General features: G+C 40.8%; 2 protein-coding genes across 2 annotated transcripts in view; one reads left to right on the top strand and one right to left on the bottom strand.

The window, feature by feature from the left end:
* The window catches only part of SH3D19 (SH3 domain containing 19), a 189479-nt gene that overhangs the window by 129374 nt on the left and 32317 nt on the right, over positions 1-27788 (bottom strand). The window lies entirely within an intron of this gene.
* PRSS48 (serine protease 48) lies at positions 50-27392 on the top strand. Its single transcript, XM_058719734.1, is given in 7 exon segments — positions 50-101; positions 22086-22242; positions 23456-23610; positions 23830-23958; positions 24862-25034; positions 27118-27244; positions 27247-27392. Coding segments are annotated over 7 exon segments (939 nt in total).

The following is a 27788-nucleotide window of genomic DNA, read 5'->3' as shown; positions in this document are numbered from 1 at the left end:
AGGTGGCCTCTCCCTGGGAGAAGGAAGTGCTGAATCTGAGGACAAAGACATGGGCCCTGCTGGCTGTATCTTCTTGCTGCCCCTTCTGTTGGGCATTTCAGGTGTGTTCCTGGGAGGGGGGGGGGCGGGGGGGGGGGGGAAGAGTCCTAGGTGAGGGTAAGGGCTCCAGGAGAAGCTGCACAGAGCATGGGGTATGGGCCTCCCACAGCAATAAAAATTCATCATGGGTGTCTCCCACATACCTCTTTTCTCTCTCTAGGCACCCATAAGGAAGAACCAGAGAATCTCCTGAAGTCAAGCAAGAGGCCTTAGCCAGGGCAGCATGCCTGGGTGGACCAAGGGAAGGGAATCTGTGCTGAGCTGGAGAGAGAACCCCAGTTTGGGAAATCGCACGAAGGGGTGGGAGAAGAGGCATCGGTTTCCAGCCAGATCTCCCATATCTTTTTCCTTTTTGTCTGCAGTCTGTGGGCGGCCTGCAGTCTCCTCTGGCATTGCCTCAGGCAGGGAGGCCAAGGTGGGGCAGTGGCCCTGGCAGGTCAGCATCCGCGAGGGCCTGCTTCACATCTGTGCAGCCACCCTCATCTCAGAGCAGTGGGTGTTGACAGTGGCAAGCTGCTTCCGGTGAGTGTTGGCCTTGCTTCAGGGGGACCCACTAGGGGATTCAGGTGACTAGAGCTCCTGAACTAAGGTCAGACAGGAGTTTATCTTGCACTGCCCAATATAGTACACTGTGCCTTAGAAGTGGGTCCAAATGTTTCCTACCCTAGCTCTCAGTTCAATTCAACTACTCTTCCAATTTCAGGCATCTTCATTTTGACAATCATCTTGATTGAAACGAACGCCTAAAAAGTTAGCTCCTGTCCCCCACCAACCAAGTCTCTACCCAAAAAGACATTCCCCAGGAAGGGACCCTCCCTTTACAGCATGCCCACATCTTCTTACTACTCTGGATAAACAATCTTAAGCCCTCTTTACTCTCCCCAGTGACCTCATCCATTTCTGTGGTTTAAAATGCTGTATATTTGCTGATAACACACACATTTACATCACTAACTCCAACCTGTGGTTCTGATGCATTTCCATTTGGATATCTCACTGGTATCTCAAAGGAACATGATCAAAACAGAGCTACAATTTCACCACCACCACTATCCCTAAGCCTACTTTTGTCTTCCCTCTCTCATTCAACAACATAACTAGTTGCTCAAGCCGTACTCAGAAATATAAAGCCCTACTCTCCCTCACCCTCCATAACTACTGCATACACAAATTCTGTCAGTTTTACTTCCAAAATATACTTTGACTCCAGGATAGCTGTCCCCAGACCACTGCAATAGTATAATAGGTTTTGCTACCTTCATATACACAACAAAGTGATTTTTTTTTTTTTTAAGTCAGAAGCAAGGTCAGGTCACTCCCTCCTTCAAATCCTCCAGTGGCTGCTCAGGCAACTAGAATAAAACCCAGATGCTTCACTGTGGCCAAAAATGGCTGTAGATTGCCAGATATCTGCTCATTTTTCCAACCTCATCTCATTCTACTCCAACTTTATTTCAACTCCTAGAAACTGCCAATCTCTTTTTCACTTACCCTCAAGGCCTTTGCATACTCTATTCCCTCTGTCTGAAATGCTTTTCCTGATAGCTTTTCTCAAGGCTAACTCTTATCTTTTGGGACTCAGTTGAGAACTTATCTCTTCAATGAGACCTTTTGTGATCACCCAATCCTAAGTCTCTTCCCCTATTCCTTTACCAACTTGAAATCCTGTTTGTTTTCTCCATAGTGTTTATCATAGTTTAAAATGTTTTACTTGTTAAACTGTTGCTTATCTCTGCCTCATTTCCCTCACTTCCTTCCTCCCCTCTCTTTTATACACACTCTCTTACATATATATGCACACACACACATACACAATAAATCCAAAAGCCCTATGAGAGGCAGATCATGCCTAAGTCTCATTTATACTCTCAGGAAACGCTCAATACTTAGTTAAGGAACAAATGCTTGAGAGCCAGAAGAAAAATGCAACCTCCAGAACGATGGGCTCTGCTGTGACACTTCATGACAGTCATAAGAAATTCATGGTCCCCATTCTGCTTCTCTTCTCAGGTCTAAAGACATCAGAAAATACAGTGTATTGGTGGGGTCACTTCAGGTCTCTGGTCGCCCAGGCTCCAAAGCGACGATAATACCTGTGTCCAGGATTATCCCCTACCATGACTTCCAGGGAAACACATCTAGTACCATCGCTGTGGCAGAATTGGCCTACCCAGTTTCTTTTACCCCTGTTGTCCTGCCCATCTGCCTCCCCTCATCTGCAGTCCAGCTGAAGAAGTCAACTTCCTGCTGGGTGACTGGATGGGGCTATTCTGGAACATACCGATGTGAGGATAAGTAGATTTTCTGAGCTCCATCTCCTCAACTGACATTCTCTCCCCGTACTCTCTATCCCAGCCCAGCACCAGATATATTGCACTCTCCAGGCAGTCTGAGATGTCGCAGACTTCAAATTCTCCTTGACCATATACCTCCCTCTTTTGCTTTTTTCTGCTGTAATCTCTTTTGCTTATTTATATCTGCTTTTGCTCTTATTAGCAATAGTGCTGGGACCTTAAAAGTGAGAAGGACAAGACAATGAGCTTAGGGAGAGGCTAGCTCTCCTTCTGCACCTGGGTAGTGTGCGTGGTTAAGGTACATAGAGGGGAAGCAGGCATGAAGATGTATTCAAGAAAGTAAGACTGGGGGCGCCTGGGTGGCGCAGTCGGTTAAGCGTCCGACTTCAGCCAGGTCACGATCTCGCGGTCCGTGAGTTCGAGCCCCGCGTCGGGCTCTGGGCTGATGGCTCGGAGCCTGGAGCCTGTTTCCGATTCTGTGTCTCCCTCTCTCTGCCCCTCCCCCGTTCATGCTCTGTCTGTCTCTCTCTGTCCCAAAAATAAATAAAAAACATTGAAAAAAAAATTAAAAAAAAAAAAAAAAGAAAGTAAGACTGCTCAGCAAGTCTCGAGTCAGACTAGGAAAGTGGAGCTTAATTTCTGTATCAACAGTCTTCATTCTTCAGAGTATGTTATCTCTACCTCTAGTCTATGGAACAGGACGATATATTCCAAGGCCAAAAAAGTTGATTTTGCATCATTCATTGTTTTGGGTTTTCCTGAATCATATGGTTTTTTTGTTATTTGTGGCATCTGGGTGGGAGCAAATGACTTTGGTCTTGTTTAGACCAAGGGAACTCAGCCTTCAGGCTATTTCCCAAACTGGAAATCAAAGTGCCATCTGATATGGAGGCAGAATATTTAAAATCAGAGATATACTTGAAAATCAGAGGCATGAAATCTGTATCATTAGCTGCAAGTTGCTTCCTAATATTTTAAGATAGCTCTCATTCCTTTTGATCTTACAGACATGAAGCCATCCTATACACTGAAGGAGCTAAAAGTGCCCCTTATTGATCTCCAGACATGCAGGGACCACTACCAGAAAGCAAACTCGCGTGGAATCAAGCCCATCATCAGTGAAGCCATGATCTGCTCTAAGCTCCCAGTGGAACGGATGGATCAGTGTATAGTAAGAATCCATCCCATAGGCACCTTCCAGAGCCCTCCCCTTTCCCAGTGTGCTTCCAGGGAATTCCTCCATGGAATGCCTCACAGGGAATGCCTTCCAGGGAATGCTTCCATGGAATGCCTCACATCTTCAGCATCCCTGGGTGAATCCAGCAGTGTGTGGACAGGTTCGAACTCCATAGTTCTTAGCTACACTACAGGGAGAATTTCTTCTCCCTTTGCCTTGTGCGTGGCCTAGTCATCTTTCTTCTCTCCCCAGGGTAGTAGAGGAGACCCCCTGACATGTAGAGTGGAAGACTCCTGGGTCCTCACAGGAGTGGTCAGCTGGGGATCAAACTGCCTTCAAACCAATGAGCCTGGAATATATACAAACATCAGTTTCTACAAATCTTGGATTGAGAAGTCAGCCATTTCACATACTGACTTTTCTGCCATCCTCAGTCTGGACCTCTCTGGGTTCCTCCTTGTAATGCTTCTGCCTCTCATTTTCCTGGTGCTACCCTAACTGGCTGAGGTTAGTATGGTCATGTAAGTGACAATAAAGAATGAGAAAAAAGGGGGGGGATATTCTAGAAGTTGATGGCTTTGATGAGAGAGTTTGAAGATTTAGCAAGACAGGTGCAGTCATGCTACTTTTGGCTATAGTCACCATAACCCTTATCTGTTTGTTGCCTTTTATCCCCAGGTCAACCTGAAAAGCAAGATCGTCAGTGTGCATAAAGTCTGGTTGATTCCAACGGTTATTTCTTATATTCATTTTTTTTTTTTTTTTTTTTTTTTTTTTATGAAACTGGAGATAGGGCCTGGGGAAATCCAGAAGCACAGAACTTTAGAGCTGAAAAGGATCTGGAAACCACCTGGCTCAACCAATCTCACATGCTACAGATGAAGAAACTGGAGTTCAGAGAGGTTTGTTTACCCTTGCTGAACTCAAGATGAAAATCATCCAATCTGGGCCTACAATGGGTTCTGAAGAAAAAAGCAGGGACTCGAAAGATTAGCTTTCAGGTGAAGCACACCAGGCAAGAGGAGCTGAGGGCAGTGCATTAGTTATTCCTGTATAACAAATCATCCCAAAACTTAACAGCTGAAAAATTCAAACATTGATTATCTCACAGTTACTGTGGGTCAGTAATCAGGGAGGGCTTAGCTAGGCAGTTCTGGCTCAAGGTCTTTCAAGAGGCTGCTACTGGGCCATCTGGGTGGCTCAGTCACTTAAGCATCAGACTCTTGATTTCAGCTCAGGTCATGATCTCACCGTTTGGAAGACTGAACCCTGCATCAGGCTCTGTGGTGACAGCATGGGGCCTGCTTGGGATTGTCTCTCTCCCTCTCTCTCTCAAAATAAATAAACATTAAAAGAAAAAAAAAAAAGAGGCTGCTGCTGTACCAGCTGCAGCCATCTCAAAGCTCAACTAGAAAAGGAGCTGCTGTCAAGCTCATTCATATGTCTGTGGCAGGCTCCAGAGGATCTGCTTCTAAGCTCACTTACACAGGCATCTCCAGAGCACTGCCTCATGGCAGCTGGCTTCCCTGAGAGTGAATGATCCAAAACAAAGCAAAAGAGAGCACCCAGCACCACAGTCTTTTCATAACCTTATCTCAAAACTGATTTCTCATTACTTCTGTTGTATTCTGTTCTTTCAAATAGTTGACTCGAGACACCTGGGTGGCTCAGTTAATTGAGCATCCAACTTTAGCTCAGGTCATGGTCTTATGGTTAGTGGGTTTGAGCCCCGTATCAGGCTCTGCACTGACAGCACACAGAGCCTGGGATTCACTCTCTGCCCCTCCCCTGCTCATGCACGCTCTCTCTCTCTCTCAAAATAAATAAATAAACTTTTTAAAAAGAAAAATAAAAAATAAAATAGTGAGTCAACAACCTGTGAGTATCAGGAGGCAAGGAAAACTAGGGCCTTGGATCTTATAGGCTGCCTTCTATAGGTAGAGTAAGGAAAGGGTGTGGACTAGGAGCTAGGAAGCTAAGATTGACCAGTGTTTAGTAGTTGAGATCAAATGGAGGGATGGGGAGTTTAAATAGAGATATCTGGGGGAGAATGCCTCTCCCTCCCCTTAAGTCCACCTACCGAAAGCACTTCATGTTTGTGCTCTTAGGTGTACTGGGGTTAGGGAAGGTGTTTATTAGAGAGTTTCCAGCTTGCAATATCCTAACTAAAGAGTGGTCTAAGAACATATCTCATGTAAGAAATGTATGGCTGCTTTATCCCTGTCTCTTTCCTGGGCATCTGGTATACAAAGAGTGGTTAAGAACATGGGATGTGACACTGGCCAATGCTGAGTTAATTAATGGGTTTCATAAGAAGCTGATTAAAATAATAACAGGATTCTCTGTATTACTAGGCAAATAATAGCTAAAAAAAAATTGGAAGAAGTTTTGGCAAGACAGTAGAATGAACAACAAACAAAATGGATATCCCTTGCTCAAATTTCATTAAATACCAATAAAATCACTGTTTTATTTTTTTTAATTTTGTTTTTTACATTTATTATTTTTGAGAGAGCACTAGTCAGGGAGGGATAGAAAGAGAGGAAAACACAGAATCTGAGCAGGTTGCAAGCTCTGAGCTATCAGCACAGAGCCCGATGTGGGGCTCGAACTCACAAACAGTGAGATCATGACCTGAGCCGAAGTCAGACGCTTAACTGACTAAGCCACCCAGGTGCCCCTAAAATCACTGTTTTATTATTTTTTTTTTTTATTTAAAAAAAAAAATTTTTTTTAACGTTTATTCATTTTTGAGACAGAGAGAGACAGAGCATGAACAGGGGAGGAGCAGAGAGAGAGGGAGACACAGAATCTGAAACAGGCTCCAGGTTCTGAGCTGTCAGCACAGAGCCCGACGCGGGGCTCGAACTCACGGACCATGAGATCATGACCTGAGCTGAAGTCGGACGCTTAACCGACCAAGCCACCCAGGTGCCCCTAAAATCACTGTTTTAAAAGGGAGATATTCATTAATAACTGCAAAGGTAATTACATAAAAATAAGTAAATTAAATTTGGGCCACTAAAAAGCTTTCCATACATACGAAAATAGTAAGAACTTTGAAAAAAATTAATTCTCTAAATGTAAAAATGATACAAAATATAGGCAGGATTCAAAGAATGATTATGATTTATTCTCAAAGGGACACTATTCATGTACAAGTTCTCAGGATTTTTTTTATGTGACAACAATAAAGAATTGGAAGGCAAAATAATTAACATAATTAACAAAAGAAAAGATAAACTTACTAAACATGTGAGATTCTAAATAAGTAAAAAAGAAGTATGAGAAAAGATGATGGATCTAGATACTAAAGCCAAGAAATCCAACAAGGAGATAAGAGGTTTTAGAATCATAAAATAAAATAGTTGAAAGGCACCTTACAAGTTATCGGATACAACTCTCAACTCAAGCAAACTCAAGTTTGCTTATTTAAACAGACCCAATGGATGATCCTTACACTTCTTAACACAGCAACATTGGAAAATTAAGTAAGTCACAACTTGGAATCGGACAATGGGAACTATTTTCACTACACAATATTGTTGCACCCTTTCCCACCAGAATCCTCTAAAACTGAAACTTAACAAGAAAATACTTACACATAATACATGAAATGGAATGAGATAATTATCTGTAAAAAGAACCCCCCAAATTTCAACAAATACATGCCTTATGTGTTTTATGAATAAGCTAAACTTGGAGATCTAAGTACAATCTTGAAACAACATAACAGGCATGAAATCGGAACTGAGAAGCTTAAATGTAATCAATAGCATTAGGCACTGACTAAAGGGACCGAGTATTTAGAAGGGGGAAGGGTCAGCATGGAATCCAAGGCAACAAAAGCCAGATAACTTACATGTTCATCAGACCCAAGGAAAGAGACTCTAAGCCTGATGAATATAAACTTCACATTTATTTACAAAAATACGTTCTGTTATGGAGAAGTGCTCTTTCACCTAGTTTCTATAAATAAGGGATAGATTATCCTACTAAGTGAAATGCTTGTGGAGATTAACCACTTCCATTTGTTCAGATCCTAAGTCTCTTCAAACCACCACCCACTTACTAGTTCACCCCTACTCATAAATAAGATGTGCCCTGGTTAGGAAAAATGAAAATCCCAAATAATGGAAATGAATAGCTTTCACTGCAAATAAACATTCTGGCTCATACACAGGCCTCTTAAAATTTAATGAGTCAGTCTCTTGAGTTTGATGTATTCTAGGTGCTCTGACAAACCTTAAATTTCAGAAGCCAAAAAGCTAAGGGCCCGGAACCTAAATTGAGAGGATTTGTATCAAGTCATGTTGCCTGCGAAAGACCTGCCAAAGTGGACTCTCTGGGTGATAGGACATCTTTAGCTCATCTCTGTAGCAGAAATTTATATTTACTTTATGTCTCCTCTGTATTGAAATAGTATGCTATTTCCAACATTATCTTCCATTCTAACAATTAAAGAGAAGATTATTTATCCTGCTTTCACAAATGAAAACACATACACACACAAAAAAAACACAACTGAGGCTTAGAGAGGTTAAGTAACTTGCCTAAGATTACACAGCTAATATTTGATTAAATAGATTTATCCAGGACTGTTTGACTCAAAAGATCTGGCTCTTTCCACTACACAAAATTACCATTCACTAACAGCGCCATTCGCTTTTAGAAGGCTCTACTAAAGGTTCTTTATATTATGCCAAAATAACATTTCCCTTTGGTTCTAGTTATTTGTACTTATTCTACTCCTAGCTCCATTTGTAATTATTCGGGTGCACACAGTTGTATTTCTCCTTCTACACAGATAAGAACGGTCTTGAGAAAAGAAACGACTATCCTATTCATCTTCTTGACCTCCTAGCAGCATCTAACATAGTGATCTGCAAAACAGAAAGCATCAAATCTTATTTTCTGAAAACAAAATGAAGGGCCATAGACTATAGAAAGCCAGTCGTCAACAACATTGGAAGAATTCCCTTAGTAGGAGTACAAGCAAACAAATATAAAAAGGGAAATATTTTCTCTTTTGGTGATCAAAAGGACAACACCAACTCTTGCAAAGGGGGACTGGTTGAAAGGCAGGCAAGCAGGGCTCTGGGCAAGCAGGATGGAGCTCAAAGCAGGATCAGTCCCTCTGGAGAAGGTGAGTGCAGGAGAGGGAAACTACAGATTGGCCAATAAGGCAAAGAGCTGGGAAGAGGAAAAGGGTATCTGTAGAAGGTTGTCCAGCGCTTGGCCCTGACGTAATGAATGGCAAGGATACAAACCAGTTCTAGCACATACTGGTTAGTGGAATTAAAGCTGGACTAAAAATGTCTTGTACAAGTTCAAGAACTAAGACCAGGCTGGATCTTTTAATCAGCCTCGGGTCTACTGTTGCAAGGTGACAGAAAAGGCAAAGTGCCAGAGTAATCAATTATTCTTTAAAAGATTGTTTTACAAAGGGATTTATTAATTTTCCAATATAGTACATCAATCTGATGGGCTGAATTAGAAAAGAGACAATGGAATCCATTTGCCCTTCCTGGAAATACAGACAAAAAACTCCAAAACTTGCAAATCTACTGCTGTCTCAGTTTTATTCCCAGGGTGCTTAAGAGAGACTGCATCCCTGAAGTGGCACCCTTGCTCTATAACACTGGTTCTCAACTGATGGTGATTCTGCCCCACAGGCGACATTTGGCAATGTCTGGAGACAATTGTGTTTGTTACCACTGGAGGTGGGTAGTATTCCTGACATTCAGTAAATGAAGGCCAGAAATGCTGCTTAACATCCAACAATACATAGGATAGCACCCCACAATAAAGAATCATCTGGCCCATAATGCCAATAGTGCCAATGCTGACAAATTCTTATCTAAAGGCACCATCAACATTAATCTAAGCCATCACCAAGATGACCTGTTTGTCCAGAATTAAGCTAATACTTAAAATGGAGATACTAGCTCAGTAACAATAAAAACAGCAGCTACTATTATTGCATCCTTAAATAGGCCAAACCCAAGCTAAGCACTACATCTCATTTACTTTTTACAAAAATCTTGTGGAATATTATTCTCCTTTTGCAAAGATGGAAAAGTTGTAAGTTGGCCACAGCCACATGGCAAGTAATAAAGCTCCTACCACCACCATCACATTGCTACTTTCCAAACCAACAATTATTGTGTATAGCAGAGGCACTTAAAAGATATCTTTAATGTTATTAATAGGGTAATGACCTGGGAACACAGAATCGAAGAGCTAGAGACACAGCACGATGAGAAAGGCAGAAAACTAAAAGCGCTGTCTTCAGGAAAGTCTCTGGAGTGCCACTGGCACCTACTCTCTTGCTGCTAACTCCCTGTCACTTCCTTATCTTAGGAGAAGAAATGGGAACAGTAAAATGGCAGAACAACATGTTTCTTGATTGCTAAACTCTAAATAAGAAAATATTTGTAGAGGGATAACTAGGCAGATTGACAAAGGCAAATAAAGATAAACAAGTAAGCAATGCATAATTCAACATTACATCTGTAAAGAATTTGAGATTAAGTGATTCCAATGCCTTCATGGAACAGGAAAACGCAGGCCGTAGGTGACTCGCTCAAGATCATACGGCCATCCCCATGAAAACAACAGGATAGTACTGTGGGTAGAAAACCAGAGGAGTTTTCTCCAATATGGTAAAAAAATATTACCTTACATTTAAAAATGAGTGGTTCAGTCGGTTGAGTGTCCATCTCTTAATTTTGGCTCAGGTCATGACCCCAGAGTTGTGGGATCAAGCCCCACATCAGGCTCTGCACTGAATGTAGGATCTGCTTAAGATTCTCTTTCTCCCTCTCCCTCTGCCCCTCTCCCCCACTCATGTGTGCTCTCTCAAATACATACATACACACACACACATACACACACACATATACATACATACATACATACATACATACATACATACATACATACACACATATATGGAAAGAAGGAAGGGAGAGGAGGGGAGGGGAGGGAAGGAAGGGCATTTTCTGGAGGAGGTCCAAGATGGTAAGCATTGAAAGATCCTAAACTCACCTCCTTCCATAGATACCCCAAATCTATAGCTACCACATATGAATCATTTCCCACTGAAAAATATCTGATTAACTGCTCTCCACAACAAAGAATAAAATGAGCACATCAAGATGTGTAGGAGAGGCAAAGATATGGTCTCACAAAAAAACCCACCCCTGGCATGGTGACAGATAATAGAGAGGAATCACAGCAAAAAGGCACTTCTCCCAGGGGGAGGGAGAGGCTGGTCCTCCACACTGGGCAACCCAACCCCTGGTATCTGCATGGGAGACAGGAGCCTCCAAAACATCTGGGTTGGAAAACCAAGGAGGCTGATATCTGGGGTTCCCAAAGCATTACAGGAAACTGAGATTCCCCCTCTTGGAGGGTTCACATGTAGCCTCGTTGACGCTGAGACCCAGGAGAAAAACAGTCTGAGAAGTGCCTACACTATACGCGACAGAGATTCATTTGCTAACCTGGGGGCACTGGCTGAGGAGCAGGAGACAGGTGAGATGCTTACCAGAGAGGGAGGCACTGCTGGACACCACTGTCACACCCTCCACATAACCTGCTAGCACAAGCAGGCAAGTTTGGATGCAGTACCCTCCTGCTGCTTTGCTGGGACAGGTGGGGGCAAGAAGTCACAGCACTTGCTGAGGCTGGGGAGTGAGGGCAGTAGCAACCCTCCCTCGTTCCCTGTCTGGGGCAGGCAAGATGATAGGTAGCATAGATCCCCTGCTCTCTACAGTTTGTGAGTGTGGGCAACTGCAACATTTCCCCATCCCCTGACTGGGGCTGTTGACTGTGAACAGTCGTGGCATTCTGCCGTTCCAAGCCTAAAACCAAAGCATGCAAACAGAAAAGGTACTCCCACTAAATCACTGAACACCTCAATCCCACAGGTGCATGCAGTCACGACATTTTCCCACTGCCTTTCTGAAGCCAGTGAGTATGCCCTGCCCCTTACACTCTCCAACTGACTCTCTAAAGCTAACAGGTGCATGCAATCCACACAGGGGACACCTCTTGATTGCCTGGCCCTGCTGACCAAGAGGACTGGTGTTCCAAAGCTCCATGGAACTATAACAACTGGAAAGGCAGTTCTTGGCAGGCTCTGACCTCCAGGGCACTACACAGCGGACAGAAACACAAATTCAGCCTTCCTGTGATTAAAAACCAAAACAAAACAGACAAACAAACAAAAACTATTCACTTAGTCTGGAGCTTCAGCCTAAAGAATAGGCTTCAGGTTTCCCACACACACAGAGGCTGAGGAGGTGGTCCCAGGGAACGTAAGCAGTGAGACACCATCCTTGCGCACTAGTCAATGAGACTTCCCAGGAAGGAACTTATACACTCATGTGGAGCCACAGTTTTTGCAATCGTCACCCAGGGGATCCCTCCAAATCCACTGGTCTAAAGACAGCAGGGGTTACCACTGTGGCCCCATAGGACTATATATATTTGCCTACTTTAAAAGCTTCTGCCTGAAAGTCTGGATTCCAATCAACCTAAAACTATATGCTAACTGACATTCTTTCCCTTGGATCACTGACAAGTCTTGGTACACCCTCAACAATTGGAGAATATCAAAAATAATTTAGGCAGCTTAGACAATCTCCAAGGTTCAAGAGACAACTAATAGCCAAAGCAAGTTTGAATGAGAAGGATCACACCCACATAAGGCCATTCCTTCAAGACTGAGAGCAGTAGCTATTTTGCCTTATAGAAACAAACACACAGTCAAACAAAATGAGGAAACAGAGAAATATGTTCCAGATGAGAGAACAAAAACAACACATCTGAAAAAGACCTTAATGAAATGGAGATAAGTAACCTACCTGATAAAAGAATTTAATGTAATGGTCATAAAGATGCTCACCTAACTCAGGAGAAGAATGGATAAACACAGTGAGAACTTGAACAAAGAAACAGAAAACATTAAAAAGTACCAAGCTGAAGTCATAGAGCTAAAGAATACAATAACTGAACTGACAAATATACTAGAGGGGTTCAATAGCAGACTGGATGAAGTAGAAGAACAGATAACAAACTAGAAGGTCAAACAATGCACCTCACTCAGAGCAGCAAAAGAAAAAAATATTTTCAAATGAAGATAACTTAAGGGACTTCGGGGACAATGTCAAGCAGAATAACATCCACATCATAAGGGTCTCACAATGGAAAACAGAGAGAGAAAGGGACAGCAAACTTATTTGAAGAAAATGGCTGAAAACTTTCCTGGGGAAAGAAACAGACACATAGGTCCAGGAAGCCCAGAGTTACAAATAAGATGAACCCAAAGAGGGGCACCTGGGTGGCTCAGTCGGTTAAGCAGCCGACTTCACTCAGGTCATGATCTCGCGGTCAGTGAGTTCAAGCCCCGCGTCGGGCTCTGTGCTGACAGCTCAGAGCCTAGAGCCTGTTTCAGATTCTGTGTCTCCCTCTCTCTGACCCTCCCCTGTTCATGCTCTGTCTCTCCCTGTCTCAAAAATAAATAAATAAATAAATAAATAAATAAATAAATAAATAAAAATTTATTAAAAAAAAAAAAAAAAAAGATGAACCCAAAGAGAATGAAACCAAAACACACTCAGATTTGAAGGAGAGAGAAAGAATTCTCCAGATGACCATAAGCTAACGTAGTTGATAACTACTATACCACTAAACCAGCCTTATAAGAAATATTAAAGGAATTTAAGCTGAATAGAGAAGGCACTAATAACAAAAAATACACAAAAGTAAAAATCTGACTGGAAAGGTAAATATATAGTAAAGGTAGCAGATTGATCACTTACAAAGCTACTAATAAGATTAAAGGCCAAAGTAGTAAAATTAACTGAAACTACAATAATTAACTAAGAAATACATAAAATTAAAAGATGTAAAAAGAGATATCAAAAACATAAAATGCAAGGAGGCACTTGGCTGGCTCAGACAGTAGGGCATATGACTCTTGATGTCAGGGTTGTGAGTTCGAGCCCCATGTTGGGTGTAGAGATTACTTTAAAATCTTAAACAACAACAACATAAAATGCAGGGGTATGGGGAGTAAAAATGTAGTTTTGGAATGTATTCAAATTTAAGTTACTATCAATTTAAAATAGACTGTTACACACATAGGATTATATATGTGAAGCTCACAGTACCCACAAAGCAAAAACTTACAGTAAATACACAAAAGAAAATGAGAAAGGAATCTAAGTATAACATTAAATAAAGTCATCCAATCACAGGAAAGACAGAAAGAGAAGAAAGAAACAGAGAGAAACTACAAAAATAGCCAGGAAACAGTTAACAAAATAACAGTAAGTACATACCTATCAATAATTACTTTAAATGAAAATACACTGGAGGGCCCGGAGTGGCTTAGTCGGCTGAGCATCCAACTCTTTGTTTTGCCTCAGGTCATGATCTCACAGTTCATGAGTTTGAGCACAGTGTCGGGCTCCATGCCAGCACTGTGCAGTCTGCCTAGGATTCTGTCTCTCCCTCTCTCTACCCCCTCCCTGCTCATCTGCATGCACAAGTGCGCACTCTCTGGCTCTCTCTCTCTCTCTCTCTCTCTCTCAAAATAAATAAATAATTTTTTTTTTTTTAATTTTAAGAAAAGGGGGCACCTGGGTGGCTCAGTCAGTTGAGTGTCCAACTTCAGCTCAGGTCATGATCTCGCGGTTCACAAGTTTGAGCCCCACATCAGGCTCTGTGCAGACAGCTAGTTGCGTGGAGCCTGCTTCGGATTCTCTGTCTCCCTCTCTCTCTGCCCCTCACCCATTCATGCTGTCTCTCTGCCTCTCAAAAGTAAATAAACATAATAAAGAAATAAAATTAAAATTAAAAAAAAGAAAACGGACTAAAATCTTCAATCAAAAGACAGAATGGCTGAATGGATAAAAAAAAAAAAACAAGACATATTCATTTACTGACTACAAGTGACTCACTTCAAAAGTTAGGTCACACACAGACTGAAAGCAAAGGGATAAAAAAGATGTTCAATGTAAATGGAAACCAAGAGAAAGCTGGTATAGCTATACTCATTTCAGACAAAGCAGAATTTAATATTTTTAAGTATATTTATTTTAATATATACTTATATTAGAGTGAGTGCATGAGCAAAGGAGGGGCAGAGAGAACCTCAAGTAGGCTCAATACTGTCAGTGAGGGCCCGACACGGGTCTCAAACCCACAAACTGTGATATCATTACCCGAGCTGAAATTAAGAGTCAGACGTAACCACCTGAGCCAGCTAAGTGCCCCCAAAAGCAGACTTGAAAACAAAGACTTGTTACAACAAGACAAATAGGAGCACTACATAATGATACCAAGCAAAAAGATATAGTATTGGAAGTCCTAGCCACAGCCATCAGACAAGAAATAAAAGGTATCCAAATTAGTAAAGGAGCAAAACATCCGCTATTTGTAGATGACATGATACTATACACAAAAAACCCTAAAGATTCCACCAAAAACCTACTAGAATAAATGAATTCAGTAAAGTTGGAGGATACAATTTTGATACCAAAAATCTGTTGCTTTTTTATACACTAGTAACAAACTATCATAAACAGAAATCAAGAAAATCCCATTTGTAATGCCATCAGAAAGTATAAAATACCTATGAATAAATTGAACCAAGTAGGTGAAAGACCTATAAACTGAAAAACTGTAAGACATTGATGAAAGAAACTGAAGACAAATGAACCAAACAGTATTCTGTGATCATGGATTAAAAGAATTGACGTTATTTTATTTTTATTTTTTAAAAAAAATTTTTTTTTCAACGTTTTAAATTTATTTTTGGGACAGAGAGAGACAGAGCATGAACGGGGGAGGGGCAGAGAGAGAGGGAGACACAGAATCGGAAACAGGCTCCAGGCTCTGAGCCATCAGCCCAGAGCCTGACGCGGGGCTCGAACTCACGGACCGCGAGATCGTGACCTGGCTGAAGTCGGACGCTTAACCGACTGCGCCACCCAGGCGCCCCAAGAATTGACGTTATTAAAATGTTCACACCACTCAAAGCAATCTACAGATTCAATGTAATCCCTATCAAAATTCCAATGGCATTTTTTGCAAAAATAGAATAACTTCTAAAATGGGTATGGAACCACAAAAGACCCCCAAATAACCAGAACAATCTTGAAAAAGAAAAACAAAGCCAGAGGTAACACACTCTGATTTCAAACTATACTACAAAGCTATGGTAATCAGAACAGTATGGTATTGGTATAAAAACAGACACACAGATCAACAGAACAGAGAACCCAGAAATAAACCCATGAATATATGGTCATTTACAACACAGGAAGCATGAATATATAATGAGAAAAGAACAATCTCTTCAATACACAATGCTGGGAAAACTGGACAACTGCCTGCAAAAGAATGAAACTGAACCAGTATCTTATATCATAACCAAAAATTAACTCCGTAACAACTCTTACACCATATCCAAAACTGGATCAGAGACTCGAATGTAGGACCTGAAATCATAAAACTCCTAGAAGAAAACACAGATGGTAGGTTCCTTGACATCAGTCTTAGCAGTATTTGGATCTCACTTCAAAAGCAAGAGAACCAAAAAGAAAACAACACTACATCAAAGTAAAAAGCTTCTCCACAGCAAAGGAAACCATCAACAAAGCAAAAAAGCAACCTACTGAATGGGAGGAGATATTTGCAAGTCATGTATCTGATAAGGGGTCAATATACAAAATATATAAAGAACTTTAAAAACTCAATAATTAACAACAACAAAAACCCAAACAATTCAATTTAAAAATTGTCAGAGGACCTGAACAGACATTTTACCAAAGAAAACATACAGACAGTCAAAGGGCACATGAAAAGATGCTCAACATCACTCACCATCAAATCACAACCACAATGAGATATCACCTCCTGCCTCTAAGAATGACTAGAATCAAAAAGAGAAAAAATAACAAGTGGTGATGAGGATGTGAACAAAAGGGAACTGTTGTGCACTGCTAGTGGGAATGTAAACTGGTACAGTCACTACAGAAAACACTATGGAGGTTCCTTAAAAAATTAAAAATAGAATTACCACATGATCCAGCAATTCTGCTACTGGGTATCTATATGAAGAAAACAAAAACACTAATTTGAAAAGACACATGCATCCCTATGTTCACTGCAGCATTAGGTACAACAGCCAAGATATGGAAACAACCTAAGTGTTTGTTGATGGATAAATGGATAAAGAAGATATGGTATCTGTATATACATAATGGAATACTACTCAGCCATAAAAAAAAAGAAATCTTGCCATTTATGACAACATGGATAAACTTTTAAGGTATTATGCTAATCGATAAAAGTCAGACAAAGAAAAAGACAAATACCACATGATTTCATTTATATGTGGAATCTAAAAAACAAACACACAAGGGGCACCTGGGTGGCTCAGTTGGTCGAGCATCAGACTTCGGTTCAGGTCATGACCTCATGGCTTGTGAGTTCGAGCCCCAAATCAGGCTCTATGCTGACAGCTCAGAGACTGGAGCCTGCTTCGGATTCTGTGTCTGCCTCTCTCTCTGCCCCTTCCCCAGTCACGTTCTCTCTCTGTCTCTCTCTCTCTCTCTCAAAAATAAACATTTAAAAAAATTTTTAAATTAAAAAAAAAAAACCACAAACACACAAACAAAACTAAACTAAACTCAGACTCATAGATACAGAAAACTGATTGGCAGTAGCCAGAGAGGAGGAGAGTTTGGATGGGAAGGGAGCAGAATGAGTGAAAAAGACTAAGAAGTATAAACTTCCAGTTGTAAAATAAATAAGTCATGAGGATGTAACATAAAGCACAGAAAATACAGTCAATAATATTGCGTTAATTTCATAAGGTGACAGATGGCAACTAGACTTACTGTGGTGACCATTCTGCAATGTGTAGAAATGTCACATCACTATGTTGTACACTTGAAACTAATATAATATTGTAGGTCAATTATACCTCAATTAATATAAATAGGAACAAAGAGAAAAAGTGAAAAAGAGGTCATTTTCTTAAATAACTCAATGCCATTATCACATCTATCAAGATTAGTAATAATTCCTTGATACCATCTAATTACCCAGTTGATTATCAAATGGCCTTGATTGCATCAAGATGTCTTTTTAGAGTTGGTTTGTTACAAACCAAACAAGGGCTACACATGTTTATGTCTCTTAAGTTTATTTTCATCTAGAGGAATTTCCATCCCTTTTTACCCTCTATACCATTGGCTTACTATAGAAAACACATCAGTTTTATAAAATGTCCCACATTCTGCACTTGACTATAAACTTGTGTTATAATTAAACTTATTTTCTTATCCTCTGTATGTGTTATAAGTGGAAGTAACTTTAGAAACTCAGGTTTCCCTTTTTTTGATATGAATACTTCATTGGATATTGCTTCGTACTTTGTCACATCAAGAGATTCATGTCAGCCTTTTCCTACTTTCATGATGTGAAGATTGATTCAAATGATTAAAATGGTAACAGCTTGAGTACTCCATCAACCTCTCATCCAAAACTTTCAACTACTGATGATCATCCCCTGAATTAATTATCTCATGAGAGGCTGCAAGTGGTGGTATTCGAATTCCATTCAGTCCAAGAACGCTTATGAGCTGGAATTCCTCCCTCTTATCAACTAGGCCCATTTTTGTATTCTAAACTACCGTCTGGACAGGAAAAGCAGATAACTACTTCTTTCTTTTTACTTTCAATTTTCAGAGGAAAGGGTTGGTGTCTTAGTTACTATCAATAAAGCTTATTTCTAACTAAACAAGAATTAAAATAAAACTTTTTTTTTAATGAAACACTTAAACAAAAGGAAAAAGAAGAGATCTGTAAGCAATCCAACTAATTCTGAAGAGTATTAACCAGTGACTTCAGATTTATCCAGGGATATAAAAGTCCAAAGATATAGGGCAAGCACAAGACTCTCAGTGGAAAAGGAGTATCTGGTCAAATTCTTGTTCCTTTGATAAATCAACAGAAAGATGTGTCCAGAGCTTTGATGTCTTTGCAAAATGACTACCTTTATTCCAAACATGACTCAAAGGCAAACCTCAAACTGAGATCTGACTTTGTAAAAAGCTATACTTAAATAGGCTGACTAAATAAAAATGTCCTGTAAACAACCATAAAGTAAATTGGAATACCCTGAGATACAGTGAGTCTGGCATGTGTCCCACCACAACAGTCTCTGCTGCTTAGCTGGTCACATTTCTGCATCCTCATCTTCCCCACTGCATGTATAAGGGCACTGATTCCAAAGACAATTAGCCATGAAACTATGTCCCAGTAAGACAAGATAATGTGTTCAAGTCCTTGGGAATCTGGGCTGAAAATAAGGGAAAACTTGGGCTGCTTTCAGTGGATAGAAAGAAAAGGCATGGACTGTGCTTGGGCCATACTAATGGCATAGGAAAAGAAGTAAAGACCCTGAACTCTCATTATGAGCTCTTGAGCCATCATGAATCCAGAGCTCCCTTCCTGCTCTGGTCTCCAGGTCTGTCCTGTGATAGCTCCAGATGTCCTTGTTAGTCTCCTCCTTATTGTTCCACAGATGTCTGTTTGTGAGGGCTGCCATAACAAAGCACCACAGAGTGGGGGGCTTAAAACACAAATTTGTTTTCTCAGGGTTCAAGGTGTCAACAGGGTTGGATCCTCCTAAAAGACAAGAGGGAAGGATCTATTCCAAGTTTCCTTGTAGACAGCCATTTTTCTCTTTGTATATGTCTGTATCCAAATTTCCTCTTTATGTAAGGACACCAGTCATCTTGGATTAAAGCTACCCTAATGACCTCATTTCCTTAATTACTTCTTTAAAGACACCATCTTCAATGGTCACATTCTGAGGTACCAGGGGATAGGACTTCAATGCATGAATTTTGGGGAATACACATTTCAGCCAATAACAATATGTTTAAAGTAATCCCCTCTTTGCTTAAGCTAGTTTAAGTGAGTCTTGTTGGTTGTAACTGAATAAACCTTACCAAAATAGCTACATTTTCTGGTCTTCTATTATTTAATTATTCATGTGTTTCTTTCAATCCTCCCAAATAGTCTGAGCTATAAGAAAGCAAAAACATGCTTCAATAGTTTGCTGAATTCCACCTCCACAGACCTAGTACCCTACAAACAACTGGTACCAAAAACATAAAAGGGCACAGAGAATTCTGTAGAAGGTGCTGTTCCCTCCCACCCAGATCACCTTTCAGAACTAAAGTATACATTCTCCTAGCAACCAGGAAGGATGACTGCTCCTAGTTCACAGCTAAGTCCTATCCCAAGAAATGCCAACAGAGGCACTTCACCTGAGGTAATTCCCATTCCTTGCAGGCAGTCTACATCCAATCATGCATAAGTCCAAAGGCCCAACCTTCTTGTCTCCATTCAAGACATCTCTGAAGAGCCATCCCAGCTCCAGAGCAACTTGTGGGATTGGCTGTGGCCTATATGCAAGTGAATTACAATTAACTCTCTCTCTGCCCAATCCTGTTTCCATCCCCCACCCCTACCCCACAAAAAGGTGTCCATCCTGAGACCAGTCTCCAATAAACTCCCGGCACACAAATCTCTCAGTCTATTTCCCAGAAGGTATGATTTACCCTATATTCTATGGTTAACACTGTTGACAAAGATGAAAACAAAATTAGGAAAAATTATCCAGGTACTGGGTTAATTTCCTCTTTCCCATTTCTTGCTTTTAAAGAATCCTGTCCATCTTCTATTCCCTTGCTAGAGAAAGGGTCCTGTTCCTTCCAATCCCCTCCAACCTGCCCTGTGCAGATAGCTACTATATCCTTCCCCCGCTCCTATCCTCCAACCCACAAGCAGGAACCACAGACCTCCTGCTCTCCCTGGACACAGGAGGCGCCTCAGCCCCACCCCCTCCTTTGCCCGGGCTCCTCCCTCTGGGTCCTGTGGCTGCATTTCTGAAGTCTGGCCCCTTCAGTGCCTGGCACCAGGTGAAAACCAAAGGACAGGAGGGGGTGAACCAGAGGAATTCACCTAGGAGGTGAAGCTGGTCCTGTCACCCTTCCCTGGCTGCTCCCCAGCTGGCCTCTCCTTGGGAGCCTGAGTTCAGAAAACAAGAAGTTCTGATTCTGAGGACCAAGACATGGGCCCTGCTGGCAGTGCCTTCCTACTGTCTCTTCTGCTGGGTGAGCCTCTGGGTGGGTGGCATGGGAGGGGAGAGGCAGAGGTTTTTGGTTCAACAAGTTATCATATAGAATAATATGTCACTTCACCCTTGGGATATTACTTATGAACAGTGTGTCCTGAGGAAGTCCTGAGGGGATACTGTATGTGAAGCAGTAAACAAAATAAAGATCCTTACCTTCATGAAGCTTATAATCAATTCACTTATTAAATAATATGTAATGTAAAATTTAAATATGTAAATTTTGAAGCAGGTTAGACAGTCATAAAGGTTATGAAAGGAAAGGGACATCAGGAGTGCAGGGGCAGGAGGTGTGCTGTAATTTTAAACAGGGTAGTCAAGGAAATTTCACCAAGGAGTCATCTGAGCAAAGCCCTGCAGGAGGTGAGTGACTTAGCTACAAGGATCTAGGAAAAGAGCATTTCAAGCAGAGGGAACTGGAAGTATAAACGCAGGTCAGTGATTTTAGGAATAAGCTTGTTAACTTATTATTCTGGCCCACAGTGATTTAAAAGCAGGGTAGGCCGGGGCACCTGGGTGGCTCAGTCGGTTAAGCATCCAACTCTTGATTTCAGCTCAGGTCATGATCTCACAGTAGTGAGATAGAGCCCTGTGTTGGGCTCTGCACTGGGCATAAAGCCTGCTTGAGATTTCCCCTCTCTCTCTCTTTCTCAAATAAATAAATAAAAATAAAAATAAAGGCAAGGTAGGCTGAAAGCAGCAAAAGGGTAACACTGCAAAATGCCAACTCAGTTAAAGAACAGTTCCTAATCCTCAAAAGCATCTGAAGGCATCACTGTGTTTGCAACCTAATAAATATACTTGATATTCCTGATGACAACCTTGAATCTTCAGTAAAAGTCAAGTTATGTTCCATGTATGCTGCTAAAAGAAGACACTGTGTAATTTTCAAGATTTGCACTAATGGGCAGACATTTATAAAAAGTTTCTAAAAATGTGGCCTTTAACACAAATCTGAGAAATATTTCAGTATCCCACATACTTAAATATGTGGAAAGCCTCTCCTCTCAGTGAATCCAGACATAAGAATATGCATTATTATATATTAAAGATATTGTGTCTTTCTTAGGGTCTTGCCCATGCTCTTCTCCCAAAAAGAAAGACCTGCCGTCAGATGAGTGGTCTCTAATTAGACTGCTGAGTTTGAAACTGGGACGGGATGGAGGATGGAGGCTGGGAGGACCTGGGTCCCAGGAATGGATGGGAGTTTGAGGATGATGAGAAGATGAGGACCAGAGGAACAAGACACCAGTGTGCCACACTTGCCTCTCTCTTCTTTTTCTAGTGTGTGGACGACCCGTATACTCAGGCCGTGTCGTGGGTGGCCATGACATTGTTGCAGGGCATTGGCCAGTCAGTGTGCACTTGCACCAGGCCCATGTCTGTGGAGGGTCTCTCATCGGTGACAGGTGGACACTGACAGCAGCACACTGCATAAAAATGTGAGTCCTAGCTGGTGGCTAGCACACAGATAGGTTCTCAACAAATACTATACTTGAATGACTTTATGAATGAACCAACAGACATATGGAAGTGGTAAGAGGGGGAGGTACAAGGAAATCCAACATCACCTTGGACTAGGGATAGGATGTAGAGGTAGAGAAAGAAATGATGGAGAAAGGCACCGTATTAAAAACTTCTCTTACTTTGTGCCAGATCACTTCCTAAACACCAGCCAGGGAATCTTAAGTTTTTCTGGGTCACAAACACAATCTGAGCAGTCTCTCAGAGCCACTGCTGTAAGAGAAGCAAGATGCCACGCAGTGAGTAGCAGCAGGGAGAGGCCTATGTGAAACTAACGACTCCAGCCAACAGCTAGTGAAGACCTGAAGCCTGCCAACGTAAGGGAGTTTGGAAACAGATCCTCCTGGAATTGAGTCTTGAGATGATGGCAGCCCACCCTGATTAGAGTCTTGTGAGAAATCTTAAGCCAGAGGCTCACACCTGATTCGTGACCCACAGAACCAGTGAGATAAATGTTTGGTTTTTTAAGCCTCTAAGCTTTATGGTAACTTGTTATGCAACAACAGATAGCTTATATATTTAGAAATCAAAACAGCAGGGCTTTTCAATGACAATACTGCAAGCTCAAAGGAAATACAGCAATAACTTCAAAATGCTGAAAGAAAATTATTTCCAACCCAGAATTCGGCCCATATGCAGAGTACTGATCAAGTGTGGGGCAGAAACAAGATATTTTCAAATCTACAAAGCAGCAAAAATGTTACCTCTCAAAAAAAAAAAAAAGTTACTTCTCATGCACACCTTCTCAGAAAGCCCTAGGAAAATGTGCTTCATCAAAATAAAGGAGAGAAAAATAGGAAAACATGGAATACAGAAAAAAGGGGATACAACACAGAACAGAATCCCCAACCCCCCAAAATGGGAGAAAATGCAGGATCAAACTCTAGCCATAAGCATATGAGGAGACCACAAGAGACAGGAGACAACAAAAGAAAGAATAGTTAGGAAGACAGGAAAGGAGAAAAGCAACAAACCAGCCCTGGTACAAGCTGTTAGTAGCCTGGTTAATTCTAGGTCTCTTACCATCCTTTCTCACCTAGAGACTTAGTGCTACACACAGGCAGCTTGTTCTCAACCAGCTGTAGCACCTAAGCATGCTTCGCTTTTATTCTCCCTTTCTCTTCCCCTTAGGAGCTGGATTCTTTTATTATATATGGTATGGCTGGGATCAATTCACACAGACCACTCAAACCAAAGTGTGAAGCATCATGTATTTAAAATTATTATTCATCCCCAATTTCAACATATAACTGCAGACATCACTTTGTTGAAACTGGTCTCTAGGGGCACCTGGGTGGCTCGGTCAGTTAAGCGTCCAACTTTGGCTCAGGTCATGATCTCACGGTCCGTGGGTTTGAGCCCCGCGTCGGGCTCTGTGCTGACAGCTCAGAGCCTGGAGCCTGTTTCGGATTCTGTGTCTCCCTCTCTCTGTGACCCTCCCTCCCCCGTTCATGCTCTGTCTCTCTCTGTCTCAAAAATAAATAAACGTTAAAAAAAAAAAAAAAGAAACCGGTCTCTAGAGTCACCTTTTACTTCTTTCATCCTGCCCACCTGCTTGCCCCACATTACAAAGCGGTTGACACTTCCAGGCTCTTGCTGGGTGACTGGATGGAGAAAGGTTACGGAAAGTGAAGGTGAGAATGGGTAGAGAAAGGGGTTTTATCCACCATCCTCTTGTACCCACTTCAGAACATCTGCATTTTAGGCATACCATTACTATGGCAAGTTATTTTTTTTTAATAACCCCCAACTTATTGATACTATATATGTCTTCAAATGTCTTTTTTCACATATGCTTACTTAATTTACTCTTATATCCTGCCTAGAGTCTAGCTATAGCTGCAAGAACAGATACTAACAATTTGAACACATAATTACCTCTTTGAAACAAAGGTTAACAAACCTGATCTATGTTTGGAGAGTCTAGTGTTTGTGAAAATCTGTTTTTAAAGTGTTGTGTCAACCCTTTCCCAGTGAAGACAAGAAGTGATCTGGGAGCAGACGAATGGGAAAGCAAGAAGTTTTAGAGTACTTCAAATACTCACATCTTTACTTAATCAAACTGTATCAGAATTTCTCTTTATTTAGAACACCAGGAATACCCCACATTGGCATATTAGAAAAACATTAAAACAAATGGAAATAATTTTGAATTATTCATTGTTTTAGATTAGCTTTACCAAAAAAAAAATCTTCCATTAATAAATATGATTAGAAAGTGAGGGGGCACCTGGGAGACTCAATTGGTTGAGTGTCCGACTTCGGCTCAGGTCATGATCTCGCTGTTTGGGAGTTGAATCCCCGCGTTGGGCTGTGATGACAGCTCAGAACCTGGAGCCTGCTTCTGATTATGTGTCTCCCTCTCTTTCTGCCTGGCCCCCGTCAAAAATAAATGTTAAAAATTTTTAAAAAGAAAAAAGAAAATGATTGTATTCTGCTTTTGGATTCCCTTTCAGGGATTTCCACAAATCACAACTGAATGTTGTCCTTGCCACTTTCCAGATTGCTTTTCCTTTCATTCCTGTCTGTCTTTACAGATAGTGATTACCCTTCCACGTTCCAGGAAGCAAAAATAACCATCTTTGCCTGCCAGGCCTGTGAACAACTCTACAACCCAACTGGCTCCATGTTGCCAGAGTTAGACCAAGTCATCAAAGAAGATGAGATATGTGCTGGTGATTCAACAACTAACAAGAAGGATAGCTGCAAGGTTAGGGTTCACTCTGTTTTTTTAAGGAGACCTTAATTTAGATCCAAGTTTTCCCGTAGACAACAGTAGATTGGGAATTAGGAGACAAAGGGTCTGACATTAATTCTTGTGTTATGCTGAACAAGTCACTTAACCTTTACCGATTGATTTAATCTCTTCAAGTTTTGATCTAGACAAACGCAAACCATTGGTTACTGGGTTTCCACAGATGTGTATATTTTTATAAATATATTAGCAGGCTGACACAGAATTGCCAACTTAATTTTTTTTTCAAGTAAGAACATTTCACTCTACACTTAAAAGATGTCATTCCACTGTCTCCTGATCTAAGTGTCCAATGGGAAATCATCCATCATTTGTGTCTTCCTCCACTTAATGAATGCGTTGTGTTGTTTTGCTATGGCTCTTTTCAATAAAATTAGCTTCATATTTGATTATCAGAAGTTTGTGATGTGCTAGGTATGATTTTCTTTGTATTTATCCTATTTAGGATTCACTGATTTTTTGGTTTTTGCTTTCATCAAAACTTGAGAATTTTTCATTCACAATTTCTTCAAATATTTGGCTTCATTTCTCTCTTTTCCTCTTCTGGTTGAAATAGAAAATGTAAGTAACACCTTTTGATATTTTCACATAGAGTCTCTGATACTATTTTATTTTTACCTTTTTCTGCTCTTCAAATTGGATACTTTTAAATTAATCTATATTCAAGATCATTGCCTCTTCCTCCTATCATCTACAATTTAGTGTTTAGTTTATCCAGTGAAATTTTTCTTTCAGATATTTTATTTTTTAGTCCTAGAATGACCATTTGGTTTCATTTCCTTTCCCTCTCTCTTCCTCTCTTTCTCCTCTCTCACACACACATTTTTCTGTATCTCTGCCAACAGATATCTGTATCTCTTGATATCCTATCTGTATGTTCACTACCTTCAAATCAAACAACAATGCAACATGTATGGTTTCACACCCACCAGGATAACTATAATCAAGGTATATAATAACCAAGAATTGATGAGGATGTGGGTAAATTAGAACCTTCCTACACCTTGGAATATTGTCTAACAGTTCTTCAAAAGGTTAAATATAGAATTACCATATTACCCAGGAATTCCACTCTGGGTATACACCCAAGAGAAATAAAAACATATGTCCACGGAAAAAAATTTGCATGAATGTTCACTGCACCATTATTCATAATAGCCACAAAGAAAAAATGATCCAAATACCTATCAACTGATGACTGGATAAACAAAATGTGGTATATCCATATAATGGATTATTATTCAAGCCATAAAAAGGAATGGAGCATTGATATCTGCTACAACAAGGATGAACCTTGAAATGAATATGTTAAATGAAAGAAGACAGACACAAAACATCATATATTATATGGTTCCATTTATACAATATGTCCAGAAATTGCAGATCCACAGAGGCAGAAAGATTACTAGTTGGCCTAGGGCTGGGAGGAAATGAGGGTGACTATTAATGGGTATGGGGTCTCTTGGAGGTGATGAAAATGTTCCAAAATGGGTTGTGGTGATGGGTGAACAACATTTGAATGTACTTAAAAATACTGAATTGTACACTTTAAATGGGTGAACTGTATAGTATATGAATTATATTGCAATAAAGCTGTTAGAAAAGAGACAGCAAGATTGAGAGACATACCATCACCTACTATCACTATCATTTTATATAAGAAAGGATCACTTTAACACTAAAAAAAAAAAAAAAGGCAATAAGAACCTAAGAATAGAATAATAAGGACAGTTCATTCAAATGAAATAAATTTACCTTTAGGGAAAAAATTCATCACATTAATTTCTCTTTTATATCACAGATGAGTATTTTGAAACTATGGCTATAATTTAGCTAAGGTCTTTGCCAATCTCAAATTCCATGATTTTAGAATTCCCTCCATGATCTTCCCCTGATACAGTAAGAAGTCTAGCTCCTTCCAGAGTTCTCCAGCTCCATGGGTTCCACTGCCCCATTCTAAGGAACTCTCCACGTCTTGTGACCACTCTCCTCTTCAAGGTCCTTTTTCACTATACTCATGAACTTTATCTTTCCATAGGGTGATTCTGGAGGGCCTCTGTGATGTCGTATTAATGGTGTATAGATCCAGATAGGATTGGTAAGCTGGGGAACGGGCTGTGCTACATCTCTCCCTGGAGTCTATACCAGTGTGATCTACTATCAAAAATTATTAAGACCACTATCCCAAGAGCTGAGGTCGTGGGTGCCAACGATTTGGACTGATCTGACCTCCTATTCCTTATTATACTGCTCTCTCTAGCTCTCCTGGGACCCTTCTGTGCCTTTGCGCCTAACATTTTACCAGGAGAGTAGACAGTGTAGCTAAAGCCTCTAAGTACAGGGCTAGGGTGGGAATACATACAGACTAAGCCCCTGGAGCAGAAAACTCACAGGAGAGTCACTGGGAACTCTCGATTACTTCATTAAAATAATTTGAAATGATTTTGTTTTCGAGGTTCTTTACTCTGGAAGTATGTTTTAGAGGTCGAATAGCTGAGAAACAAGGCTGCCACTTCTGTACATGGCATTCTTTGTCCCTATGAATCTTGCAAGGCAAGAAAGATACCTTCTATAAATAAGTAATTATGAACACAAAGTGGCTAGTGGAGAAGCAGGCAAGAGAAAAAGTATCTATGAAGGCAAAAGGGAAAGTCCTCAAGGAAATATATTAAGAGTTTACTTTGTGCCCCTGGTTGGCATTATGGGCTT

This window comes from Neofelis nebulosa, chromosome 3, assembly GCF_028018385.1.
Source record: "Neofelis nebulosa isolate mNeoNeb1 chromosome 3, mNeoNeb1.pri, whole genome shotgun sequence".
Classification (NCBI taxonomy): Eukaryota; Metazoa; Chordata; class Mammalia; order Carnivora; family Felidae; genus Neofelis; species Neofelis nebulosa.
This window is presented reverse-complemented; position numbering and strand designations above follow the sequence as displayed.